The sequence below is a fragment of the Aotus nancymaae genome, unplaced genomic scaffold, assembly GCF_030222135.1.
Source record: "Aotus nancymaae isolate 86718 unplaced genomic scaffold, 86718_ANA_hifiasm-v0.15.2.pri h1tg000089l, whole genome shotgun sequence".
Lineage (NCBI taxonomy): Eukaryota > Metazoa > Chordata > Mammalia > Primates > Aotidae > Aotus > Aotus nancymaae.
The window spans coordinates 19,638,510-19,652,115 of record NW_026988504.1 but is presented as its reverse complement, the minus strand read 5'-3'; the positions used below and the strand labels follow the sequence as shown (position 1 = coordinate 19,652,115).

General features: G+C 45.2%; 1 protein-coding gene and 1 long non-coding RNA gene across 3 annotated transcripts in view; one reads left to right on the top strand and one right to left on the bottom strand.

The window, feature by feature from the left end:
- Positions 1-13,606, bottom strand: part of MARCHF10 (membrane associated ring-CH-type finger 10) — a 101,600-nt gene that overhangs the window by 31,986 nt on the left and 56,008 nt on the right. For both annotated transcript variants that reach the window (XM_064369740.1, XM_064369741.1), the window contains exons 6-7: positions 11,645-11,794; positions 2,800-4,204 (exon numbers count right to left, since the gene is read on the bottom strand). In XM_064369740.1, coding sequence (XP_064225810.1) covers positions 2,800-4,204; positions 11,645-11,794 — 1,555 coding nt within the window. The remainder of the gene's footprint in view (positions 1-2,799; positions 4,205-11,644; positions 11,795-13,606) is intronic.
- Positions 1-13,606, top strand: part of LOC135271723 (uncharacterized) — a 58,220-nt gene that overhangs the window by 42,807 nt on the left and 1,807 nt on the right. The window lies entirely within an intron of this gene.

Sequence of the window (13,606 nt, the reverse complement as noted above, 5' to 3'; positions counted from 1 at the left end):
AAAGAATTTAAAAATAAAATATAAATACTCTAAAAGAAAAATGAGCAAAAGACATAGATACTTGGCTAGGCAAAGTGGCTCATGCTTGTAATCCCAGCACTTTGGGATGCCAAGGTGGGAGGATTGCTGGAGGCCAAAAGTTTGAGACCAGCCTGGGCAACATAGTGAGACCCCATCTCTACAAAAAAAATAAGGACATCAATATTTCACAGAATGGAAAACACAAATGGTCATTTAACATTTAAAATAGCATATCAAATGCTTAACTTCATTAAGTCATGAAAATGCAAACTAAAGCTACAATACCATTTTATTCCCATCAGACTGGCAAATCTGGAAAGCCAGTCAAAGCGAATGTTGTCAAGGATTTGTAACGTTAGACATTACTGCTTTAACACTGGATTGGCATTACTTAGTACAGTGAAAAATGTGTTCACCACCAGCCCACCAGCCTAGCTCTTCCACTCCTGGAGAAGACCCCAGAGAACTCTTCCACATGCACCAGGAGACATTTACAAGAATGATCATGCAATACCATTTGCAGAAAACAATACAGGACCCGAATGTCCATTGACAGAATGGCTAAATTGTGGTATATCCATATGACAGAATACTTTGTAGTGTGAAAAGAATAAACTAAAGCCAAATATATCAACAAGGATGTAAGGGGAAAAAGCAATCGCAGAATGGAGATTCTATTTCTACAGAGTCAAACATCCCTCAGAGTTCATAAGTATACACAACATATTGTTTAGAAACACTAGCTGGGCACGATGGCTCATGCCTGTAATCCAGCACTTTGGGAGGCTGAGGCGGGTGGATCGCTTGAGGTCAGGAGTTTAAGACTATCTTGGCCAACATGGTGAAACTCTGTCTCTACTGAAAATACAAAAATTAGCTAGGCGTGGTGGTACACGCCTGTAATCCCAGCTACATGAGAGGCTGAGGCACGAGAATCACTTAAACCCAGAGGCGCAGGCTGCAGTGAGTTGTGATCACGCCACTGCATTCCAGCCTGGGCGACACAGTGAGATTCTGTCTCAAGAAACAAACAAACAAACACATAAACATATGGTAAAATCTCAAAGCAAGAAACCCTAAAACACAACACAACAAAAAGCAAAGAGATGATAAATGCAATACAGGAATGGTCAGGGTGGGTGTGGGGAGCTAAAAGCGGGGTGATGAGAAGATTGGGTGGGTGAGGGGCTCGGGAGGGCTCCAGTGTGTGAAGGATGTCCTGTTAGCTGGACGGTGGGCACACGGAAGTCTCGGTTTGTGTGTGATGTGTGTGTTTTGAAAATTCTCTGGAGTGTACATATGTTATGTACTAATTTATGTGTATTAAAATAACTGAGAAAAACTTTAAAAGAACATAAGTGATTGAGAAATGGGATTAAATATTAAAATAAGGCATATTATAAAACAATATGAACAGATACTAAAAATTGCATTTATATACAAATATAAAAGACTAGAAACACAGTTTTAACTGTTTATCTTTAGATGATAGGGTTACAGGTGATTTTTCTTTTAAGTCTATATTTTTAATATTTCCCAAAAGGAACAAATTTGAAATAATAAGAAAAGCATAAGGTTTATTATATACAGAAAAAAAGAGAGTGTCTGGATAAACTATTAATAGGTACATGAATAATAGCTGTTTAATGCAAGACTGTGCCTGGAAGTGAATGCATTTTCAAAGAAATTATTTTTAGTTCAAGGGCATCACTTTGGGATGGTAGAAGCTTAAACTTCTGACAAGTAGGTCTGAAGCTGTGTTTCCGGAGAGGTGAGGATTGGTGGGTGTAAGGTCTTTTGCCCCGTAACTGTGGGTCGGTCTTCTGGTAGCTTCATGTGGAAAAGCAAAGGTACTGCTAACTGGAAAGTTACCTCATTACTGGAGTTGGATAAACGATATTTATGAATAGGAACATGTATGCATCCTATGTTCCACCTTCCTCTCCTTTTTACATTTCTAAATCGTGGCCCAAATGAGTCATGCTAATATACACAAAGAGGGCTCACATTCCAAGAATCAATTTCCAGATCAGTAAGCCAAGATCAGAGCATGTAAATACCTATCATAAATGAAATGGTAGAATCCTGACATGGTGTTTAATGATGGCTTTACAAAGTATCAAATTTCCTAGCTGTGAAATATCCCCAAATCATCTCACAAAAAAGGAAAGATCAAAGAAAAGGGCAATTCAAAAAAAGATCTTATTTCTCTTTCTCTCATGCATGAAAAAGAGCACATAAAATAGAAGCATCGGTTACCCTGGCATGGCCCTTCAGAGAACCCAGGTAACTATGGTAACTGAGAACGGTCTTTTAGTTGCAAGGTTCAAATTCTAGACTATTGGTTGGATTTGGGGTAAGTCTCGTGAGGGAGAGCTGTGAACTTCAAGTGAAGAATGGTTCATTCTCTAGGAAGATAGCAACTTTTTCGTAAGAAATCTTGGTTCTTCATTGCTGGAGAGAACGAGCCCTATGGAACAGTCAGAAATCCTTATACCCAGCAAACTTACCTTGAAGTTGTGGTATTCAAGGAAAAACACTTCGGGAATATGAAAGAAACTGATCAGGAACACCAAACTTTTTTTTTTTTTTTTTTTAATAAATCCATTATGTTTTAAGAGCAACAAAACAGAGACAATTTTCTCAAAATAAGCAACCACTAAAATGTCAAGGAAGGACCCATTTATGACTTAAAATTCCCCTGGCTCTCTAATGAAAGCAATGCTAATTTCTTCCTTGGGAAAATGGAAAAAATATATAATGATGAAAAGTCCTCACCTTTCTTGCAGTTTCTTGAGTTTCTCAGGGTCTGCCTTTATCTTACTGATCTCCTTTTCATCTGTGAAACCAGAGGCTGCCATTCTGTTCCCACTATCATTTTGATTTGGGAAATCAGACACTGCAAAGAAAGTAAATGGTGTATTTTCTTGCAAGGACCCAGACACATGCAAATGGACTTCTGAGTTCATTCTTGATGGAGAGGAGTTGGAGGAATCTACTAAGGACAAGCGGCCCCGTGGATTTAGTAAGAGGTCTGTATATAATAGAGCCCCCTGAGGTTGGCTTGTTAAAGTAATATCTTCTGCTCTTCCCCTGACAGCAAATTCGTGTGCACTGTTTACTGGGAAATAATTGTGATTTTCAGCACTGGCAAATGCATTTCTATTTCTAATGGGAGGCAGTGGTCGGCGAATGTGAAACCTTGAGTTTCCCTCTGAGTCTGAGCTGGGAATTGAAGTCGATGACATTGACAAGTCTATGGGACTATCATCTCTCAGAGCAGAATGCATGAATGATACAGGAGGGTTATAAGATGAATTCATTGATGATCCTGGAGATGTTGGTCTGCCAGAACAAAAGCAGTCAAGAGAACGTCTAGACCTGCTTAAATAGTCTTGCCAATCTCTTTCAGAATCATGGGTGCCAGGCCTATGTTCCATAGAAATACAGTCACTCCATGCATTTTCAGCATTGAGACCATCCTCTTGTCCGGGTTCGGATGGGGGGTTCCACGAAAGGGGGCTCTTTTTTGCCTTTTCACTGCCACCTCTGTCCTCCTCTTTAGCAGATGCCCTATCAGGCAGCCTGGGGTCTTGGGACAACCTTTGTCTGACAGAATGCCGCTCTGTGACTGGCTCCGTTGCACTGCTTATTCTTAATGAGCCCTGCCCGGGCGCACTTCTTCTTAGAGAATGACCTCTGCCATTTTCAGCATTTTCTTCAAAATTTTTATTTTCGGCCTGAGGGGTCGATGTCCCCCCAAATCTACTTCTTTTGTGATTGGAAGGGGAACGGGGTGAGTGCATGCCAACCCACAGACATTCTTCAACATCAGTTTCCTCTTCAGTGTCACCGCTTTCTCTTCTGCTGTTCAATGATAAAATGGAATAAAAATCCTCATCTCGGGACCTAAATGATGCTGTTCTTGGCCCTCCTGTGGTGCTGGGTGTGAGTGGTGGCCCCGAGGACTCACTCAATACTAGAGGGCTCTTTGTTCCTTGGCAGACCTGGGGCAGGGCTGGATGCAGCTCACTCTGGGAAGAAGCACTCAGGTCTCCTTTCTTGGCTCTATCAGGGGGGTTCTCAGTCATTGGCTGTGAGAATGGAAGCCAGTTTCTTCTCTCTCGAGTTGGCCTCTTCAGCTGAGTGTCACACATCAGGCCTTCTTGTTGAACTACTTGATCTGCATTGAGAAAAGACACATTTATCATTCCAGTAAAAGGGCCCATGGATGGAAGGCCTCTGGCACCAAGTGCAAAATTGCCCTTTAAAGGCAACAAACAGGCTGTGCACGGTGGCTCACGCCTGTAATCCCAGCACTTTGGGAGGCCGAGGCAGGTGGATCACAATGTCAGGAGATCGAGACCATCCTGGCTAACACGGTGAAACCCCGTCTCTACTAAAAATACAAAAAAATTAGCCAGGTGTGGTGGCGCGTGCCTGTAGTCACAGCTACTTGGGAGGCTGAGGCAGGAGAATCGCTTGAACCCGGGAGGCAGAGGTTGCAGTGAGCTGAGATCGTGCCACTGCCCTCCCACCTGGGTGACAGAGTGAGACTCCATCTCAATAAATAAATAAATAAATAGAAGCAACAAACAAGACCTAGAGAAGAAGATAGGCACAGTCAAAATGGCTGGAGGTATAAGAGGAGCAGAGGCCAGCAGGCTTCATTTTACTGCCCCTTGTGTTCCTTTGGACACCTGTGGTCCTAGGGAAATAGGGTGACCCCAAGGATACAGATTCTTTCTGCAGAAGCTCCTGGAAGACTGGCCCAGGCCCAGCCAGTCAGGACTGATGATGGGCAAACCTTGCACTAGATACTGGTTTTTGTTCCATACGTACTGAAAACCAGCACTCTGGGAATGACTTCTACAAAAACCAGTCCCTTCTCATCCAGATTCATTCAACATATATTTATGACACCTGCTTCCCACACAGCTTTACAAGAACCTAAGAGAAGAACGGTGTATCTTGGCAGATCAGGAGGAAGGCTCTAGGAGCCGGCACCCCGGCACACGGAGGATTTTGGTCATGTTTACTATTTAGTGAAAATAAAAATTACAAATCTCTCATGAAATCATTATCTTCTCTTTGTCACTAGCCCCAGGTCAATTTTGTAACTTCTGGCTACCATAGAATCCTTACTATGAATTCCTTCAGAGAATCACTGAACCAGCCAGAGACATGCTAACTGTATCTCTCTCTCTCACACGTGTGTGCACACACACACACACACTCTTAAGCCTCACAACCCTGTGAAATAGGCACACAATCATACAACATTATAACTGAGGGTACCAAGGCCTAGGGCAGTCACATAACTCACCCAAGATCCTATTTCCAGTATGTGATGGAGTGAACATTTGAATCCACGCCTGCTTGATACTAGGGTTTGTGTTCTTAACCACTGCCCTGTGCTAGCCCTTGAGACACTGGCTGGCCTTCCAATTTCCTTGCGAAAATGAAAAGCCATTGAATTCGTCGCGGTGTGTGTGTGCTGTCGAGGGTCTTTTACCCTCTCGATGTGAGAAGGAGACTGACAGTACTTCCCTGATGCCACTTACCTTTATTCCCTCCTGACATTGGCCTCCCCCCAGCTTTGTTCTCCATGCTGCTATTGTGTGGGATCTGATGAGATGCTGCTCTTTTTATCATTCCATTTCTAAAGCGGTTCACCCTGTAGAGTGGACGGGACTCCACGGGCCCCGGAAGGTCTGTGTTGATAACAGCTCGGGCTGGTGAAATGCAAATCCTCGGAGCGTCGGGCTCCGCCAAGGGCCAAGTCAGTGCTGGCTCACTTTAATTGGGGCTCCTCACAGGGAGGCACCAGTGAGAGTCTCTAATGTCCTAACACTCCGGCAGCTTCTTTTATTGTTAACTGCATGGGACACTCAGAAACGCAGTACGAATCTTTACTCATCAGCTCTTCTAGAAATCAGTTCAGCTCTCCTATCCGGCCCCTCCTGGGTTTTATAAACCCCAGTAAGAGAGGCAGCAGCAATCAAGGATGCTTTGAGTATCTGGCTGTGGAAGTACGACAGCGGAGCTCGCGGCGACTGGGCCAACCCTCATTTTGGGGAACAAATGCTTCTACGTAAGCAACTGGATTCTGGTAATTTTTTAAAATAGGAAAAGGGACTGGGCACCGTGGCTCAAGACTGTAATCCCAGCACTTTGGGAGGCCAAGGTGGGCGGATCACTTGAGATCAGGAGTTTGAGATCAGCCTGGCCAACATGGCAAAACCCTGTCTCTGTTAAAAATACAAAAATTAGCCGGGTGCGTTGGTGCTTACCTGTGATCCCAGCTATTTGGGAGGCTGACGCTGGAGGATCACTTGAACCCGGGAGGCAGAGGTTGCAGTGAGCCAAGATCTCACCATTTCATTCCAGCATGGGCAACAGAGCCAGACTTTGTCTCAAAAAAAAATTAAATAACTAAATACATACATAAATCAACAACGTAGAAAAGGGATCTAGAGGAGGCGGCAGTGTCGGCTCTGCCAGATGACTTTTTGTTTTGAATTTGATGGAGGGCCTTGGAGGTGAGCTCACACCACTGGAACCTGAGCCTTTCTGTCATTCCCTGAACACTCGTGACCCATCCCCGGGAGGGGAAACATCCAATGGGCAGAAGAATCAGCAAGGGCCGCTCTGAAAAACAGAAACTGGAAGCTCAACGGGAGCCATTAGCTCATCTCACAGAGGCCACCGAGTTGTCACGGGGTGAGGCTGGCCTGGGGGGCAGGAGAAGTCCCAGGATATGCGCTGTGCTGTGGCTCCTGTGGCTTCCTGTAACACTCAGGGGGCACATCCTCACCCTTGCCTTGTCGCCACAATGGTCTTCCTCTTTAAAAATTCAATCAGAGCTTCTCTGCAGTGTGTGTATGTGCGTGTGTGTGTGTGTGTGCGCGCGCCTGTGTGTGTTCCCCCTAAAGGTGGCAGACTGTGCCATTCTTGATTTATGCTATTTTAACCCTATTTTTTTTTTATGTCTATCAAATAGAGAGCAGATTTCAGGAGCTCTAGGGCTGGGAATAGACAGGCACATTGGTATGCCAGGGATGTGCTATTCATAGACCAGGCCCTGCAGATGCTGCAAATGCTTCTCTGAGGCCCTGGGCTCCAGCTGTGAGTGAAGTGCCTGCCATCTCCAGGAGTTCTAGGGCAGCGGAATGAACCAGAGCAAGCATCTGTCTGCCCTAAGCCTACGCCTTTGGTCTCGACTTCTTGGTGTGCTTGACCAATAGCTTCCTACATTCCAACAGCCATATACTTTTAATTTTTTTCCTTCTAGTTATAAAAGTGGTTTATGAACATCGGAGAAAATTTGGAAACTATAGAAGAGGATGAAGAAGAAAATAAAAATCCCCCATAATCCAAAACTCAGATGATCTTGCTATTGTTCTGGAACTCAGGGGTGGGTTGCATACTCAAGACCCCAGGGCTGCTTTCATCCTGCAATTGTGCTTTGGCTCAGCATTTTTTTTCCCCTCCCTCCCTCCCTCCTTCCTTTCCTTCCTCCTTCCCTCCCTCCCACCTCCCTCTTTCTCTCTTTCCCTCCTTCCCTCCCTCCTTTCCTCTCTTTCTTTTCTTTCTTCTTTTGAGACAGGGTCTTGCTCTGTTACCTAGGCTGGAGTGCAGTCCTAGGCTCAAACAATCCTCCTGCCTCAGCCGGAACTACAGGTGCATGCCACCACACCTGGCTAATCTAAATTTTTTTTTCTAGAGATGGGGGTCTCACTTTGTTGCCTAGGCTGGTCTTGAACTTCTGGCTTCAAGCAATCCTCCCGCCTTGGCCTCCCAAACTGGGATGATAGGCATGAGCCACGCTACGTCTGGCCATGGCTCAGTACTTGAACAATGAATTTACTGCCTTTGGGTGGAACATGTGTACTGTAGCTTACCACGGGCTCCATAACCCTCTATGCATCTTGCCTGCTTTATCCATCTGCTCCCTGAAGGCATCTGAATTTATAACCCGGGGCTCTCTTATCTAGAAATATTTCTTAAAAAACAAAATTGAGGGCCGGCGCGGTGGCTCAAGCCTGTATTCCCAGCACTTTGGGAGGCCAAGGCGGGTGGATCACGAGGTCAAGAGATCGAGACCATCCTGGTCAACATGGTGAAACCCCGTCTCTACTAAAAGTACAAAAAATTAGCTGGGCATGGTGGTGCGTGCCTGTAATCCCAGTTACTCGGGAGGCTGAGGCAGAAGAATTGCCTGAACCCAGGAGGCGGAGGTTGCGGTGAGCCGAGATAGTGCCATTGCACTCCAGCCTGGGTAACAAGAGCGAAAACTCCGTCTCAAAAAAAAAAAAAAAAAAAAATTGAAATATTTGTGTACATACAATTTTATGTCTTGCTTTCTTCTTTAAATATTTTATTATGAGCATTATGCCAGGCCTTTATTGATTGATTGATTGATTGATTGAGATGGTGTCTTGCTCTGTCGCCCAGGCTGGAGTGCAGTGGTGCGATCTCGGCTTACTGCAACCTCCGCCACCCAGGTTCAAGTGATTTTCCCACCTCAGCCTCCCTAGTAGCTGGGACTACAGGCATGTGCCACCACACCTGACTATTTTTTTTATTTTTTTATTTTTAGTAGAGACAGAGTTTCACCGTGTTAGCCAGGATGGTCTCAATCTGCTGACCTCCTGATCCCCCCACCTCAGCCTCCCAAAGTGCTAGGATTACAGCCGTAAGCCACTGTGCCCAGCCTAGTTATTCTTTAAGAACATGATATTAATTATAGTATAAAAGTATATATTGTAATTTGTTAACCCTATTGTTGGGTATATAGGTTGCTTTGAGGTTTAACTGGCGGCGATTACAATGTGATAAATATCCTTGCTCATCCATCTTTGACTATCTATCTTCTTTACTTAGACTAGATCCATGGGAGTGAAATTGCTAGGTCAAAAGGTATGAACTTGCAAGAGGCTTTGACACATGTTGCCAACTTCCTTTCCAGGGAATTTTTATCAAATGACCCAACAGGTAGAGGCTATGAAAGCGTCTCTCTCGTAGCTGTCACTGGCAATCCATGTCAGCAGCACAGACACAACAGAGCCCAGGAATGTTCGTTGTTAGTTTCACTACTAGTATTAAATATCATTTTAAAAACTTTAGTCAAATTGGTAGGCTAAATTTATGTCACATAGATTTACATTTATTACCTTCTGAGGTTGAACTTTTTTAAAAATATGACCTATACTATTTCCAGATGAACTTTAAAAAAATGTTTATTAGCCACGTGTATTTCATCTGTGAATAAAACAGTGAAACTAATTTTTTTCATTTTTTTTGTTTTTTTCTTTTGAGATGAAGTCTCACTGTGTCACTCAGGCTGGAGTCACTCAGGCTGTGGCACAATCTGGGCTCCCTGCAACCCCCACCTCTTGGGTTCAAGTGATTCTTCTGCCTCAGCCTCCCGAGTAGCTGGGATTACAGGCATGTGTCACCACGCCCAGCTAATTTTTGTATTTTCTGTAGAGATGGGGTTTCACCATGTTGGCCAGGCTGGTCTCGAATTCCTGACCTCAGGTGATTTGCCTGCCTTGGCCTCCCAAAGTGCTGGGATTACAGGCGTGAGCCACTGTGCCCGGCCTCCCTCCCTATTTTTCTATTAGGCATTCGTATTTTTCTTATGGATTTGCAAGAGCTTTCTGCATGTTATCTCTGTCACATTTGCTTGGAATCTTTCATTGATACAATTCAAATACCTGGCTCCTACTCCATTTTGTGCAAAGCACTTGAGAATGTGAGAAAAGAAGTAGCGGGGGGACTTATGAGGAAATAACTCGGGGAGATAAGGAGCCCGGGGTGTAATGGAACGTTGGGATGAATTTTCATCAGATCACAGGATGATGGGGATGACTCCTGAGTGCAGACAGGAGTCATCCCTGTCCCAACATATGAGTCCCATGGGTCAAGGAACATTTTGCGCATAGAGAAGCTTACCTTTCTCTTCTCTTCTTTCTTTCTTCCTTTTTTTTTTTTTTTTTTTTTTGAGACAGTGTCTCACTCTGTTGGAGTGCAGTGGCATGTTCACAGGGCACTGCAGCCTCGATCTCCTGAGCTAATTTCTGTATTTATTTATTTATTTTTATAGAGATGGGGTTTCTCAAATGATCCTCCCGCCTCGGCCTCCTGTAGTGCTGGGATTACAGGTGTGAGCCACCCTGCCTGGCGAACCTCACCTTTCAGATAATATTCGACAGTTCACTAAGGGTGGTTGGCAGAAGAGAAACTATCAAGAGTTCGGTGCCCACCATGTGGACCTATTCTGTCTGGGCGCTGGTCAGTGTATTATTTTACTTAGTTATTATAACAATGCAATGAGGTAGATTTCATTGTCCTTATTTTAAGTTCAAGGAACTCTTGCCCAGAGTGGCTACTTTAGCACCCAAGATGCCATTGCTAGGAGGGAGAGCTGGCATTAGAGCTGAAGGCTGCCTTAAAGCTCATGCCCTTCCCGGCAGAAGGTATTTGATTACTGGGACCCCTGTGGACATCTCCTTGCTGCAGATTCATATATGTAGATTCCAAGCCATCAAAATACTAACATGTTCTTCTACATTTGTATATGTCCATCACCATCTACATCACATTTAAAAACAAAGGCAGGCCGAGTGCTGTGGCTCATGCCTATAATCCCAGCACTTCGGGAGGCCAAGGCAAGTGGATCACCTGAGATCAGGAGTTTGAGAACAGCCTGGCCAACACGGTTAAACCCTGTCTCTACCAAAATACAAAAAATTAGCTGGGCATGGTAGTGAGCACCAGTAGTCCCAGCTACCTGGGAGGCTGAGGCATGTGAATTGCTTGAACCTGGGAGACAGAGGTTGCAGTGAGTCGAAATGGTGCCATTGCACTCCAGCCCGGCAACAGAGCGAGACTCTGTCTCAAAATAAATGAATACAATTAAAAAAATAAAACAAAGGCAACTGTGTTCATTGTTCATGACAAAGTGTGATGCTCGGTGGTTTCCTAAGAGAAAGAACGGGTCCGTGGCCAGGTTCACCGTGAAGCGTTGCTTTCCATGAGTCCCAAGAGGGTGATCCACCAAACCAATGTTTGAGAATAAAGCATAGATCCTCCCAATGTTGTGTATTTCTCACACATTGTGACCTTGCTGAGTTTGGTGCCCTGGGTCAGAGGGGAGAAGATCAATGTGGGAGGTAAGCAGCCTGTCACCCACAGACACGCATCTTCCCCCATCCCAAGAACTGAGTGGGAACTAGCGCCAGGTGGGACATCCCTCAGAGCTGCAGACCTGCTTCTCTGCCTTCCCCAGCCCCTGCCATCCACCACCCAAATGCCCTCCAGAGCAGCTGTACAGCTGGTGTCCACTCAAAACCAGTCACGCTTATGGAGTTATAGGAGAGAAAAAGATAACCCCACCCCCACCCCACCCTGCCTTCCCCTTTTCCCACCAGCCTCTCTTGGAGGAAAAAAACCCCTAGAATCACACAGTTTGCTTTTAAAACTGTTTCATTTTAAGCTACACTCCCCCATTCACTTAAAAGTACAAGTATCTAAAACCCATGAAGAATTCACTGGGTAACAGCAAAAGCCAGTCCTCTGCTCCGAGGACCAAGGTGCCACAGCCTTGGGTCCTTACCTGCTCCCCCGGGAGCCAGCCCCTTTGCCGGCCACTGTGGTTTCTGTCTGCTCCTGTCCCCAGATACTCTCACGCTGTATGATTCTGGGCTGACTGTAAATCTCCTCAGATTTGGCTTCCTCTTCCTTGATAAAGCCATTGGTGCCTGGTCTGTGAAAGATGCAAAATCTTTTCAATAATTATTTTGTTTATAGGAAAATGTCTTCCATATAAAGAATGTTCAAAGAGCCCAGCAATAGCAGGGGGTGGGGCTAGGTGGAAGGGACATCTAGAGAAAGGACTTGGGAGGTCACGGAAGAGCTGGATTTGAAACCTGGTTTCATGTAACCATGTGAGCTTGGGAAAATCACTTCACCTCTCCAAGCCTCAGTTTCCCTACCTGCTACATGGAAATAATAATTCCTCCTTCATAGCATCACCTGAGGTCAGGAGTTCAAGACCAGCCTGGCCAACATGGTAAAACCCCATCTCTACAAAAATACAAAAGTTAGCTGGGTATGGTGGCATATACCTGTAGTCTCAGCTACTTGGGAGGCTGAGGTAGGAGAATCGCTTGAACCTGGGAGGCAGAGGTTGCAGTGAGTTGAGATGTGCCAATGCACTCTAGCCTGGGTGACAGGGTCAGACTTCATCTCAAAAAAAAAAAAAAAAGAGTCTCCTTCATGAGCACCCATGATACCTGGGATACAGAGGCCAAAGGGAGGGATCTTTCCTTTTGCTAAGAAGTTTTGTCTCTTTTTTTTTTTTAGACAAAGTCTTGCTTTGTTGCCCAGGCTGGGGTGCAGTGGCATGATCTTGGCTCACTGTAATCTCTGCCTCCCAGGTGGAAGCAATTCTCCTGCCTCAGCCTCCCAAGTAGCTGGGATTACAGGCACCTGCCACCATGTGGGCCCAGCTAATTTTTGTGTTTTTAGTAGAGACGGATTTTACTATGTTGGCCAGGCTGGTCTCAAACTCCTGACCCCAAGTGATCTACCTGCCTTGGCCTCCCAAAGCATTGGGATTACAGGCGTCAGCCACTGCGCCCAGCCTTGCTAAGAAGTTTCTAGGTTCCAATCCATAGGTATTGGGATGCGCCGGCTGGTAACACTGTCAAGAGCCTTCTACAGCTGGGACATACAATGGCCCTGCCTCCCAAGTGCTCATCCAGGTTTGAATCACAACATATTTTGTATAATGCCTGCATATTTCTATCGTCAGGTTTATTAGCAAACATGCCTGTATAGAAAGGTTGCAAGCATCTGGGAACCATACGCCTTTTTCTTTCCTGCTCGCTACCCTGCACTGCGTTGGGACGATATTCACAGGAAGACAGTAGCTGGGGTGCTATTGTGGACTGGACGAACATTTTTTTTGAATCCACATGTTGAATTGGGTTGCTAATTGATACAGTTTTGAGTTTCTTCTTCACGTGTATTTAGTGTCAGTGCATGTGAATGTGTAGGAAAAGTTCTAGTATATTCCATGCATCTCTACAAGTTCTTGGGTTTACAAGGCACTTACATCGTGAATATCTGGCCAAAATTCCCCAAGACCATTTGCCTGGCTCATCTTCTTTAGACAGTTTAGAAAGTTCACAAGTAGATGTAGCCAGCTGGTAACACAGGGATAAAGCCAGGGAGGGCCCCCGACTTGGGTGTGAGAGCACGGCCTTTTGTGGCCCATGAGGCAACTGGATTCATGTTCTGGAGTGTAAGTTGTGATTGTGTGTGAATTGTTTCCCTCCAGATTCAGGAAGGGAACTAAAGTTCTTTCTGGCAGCCCGTGAAACCAAATTTCATACAATGACTAGGTCTACTTACTTCTGACGGGCCCCAGGAGGGGATGGCAGTGGGTCCTGTATGCCAAGACAGAGAGGATCATGCCCGCAGGGAACTTACTAGAAGAGGGAAGCTGCTGCTAGAGTCGGAGAAACCTGGGGCAAGTTGGTGGAGCCCAGAGAGGTTGTGGTGTGACCAGAAA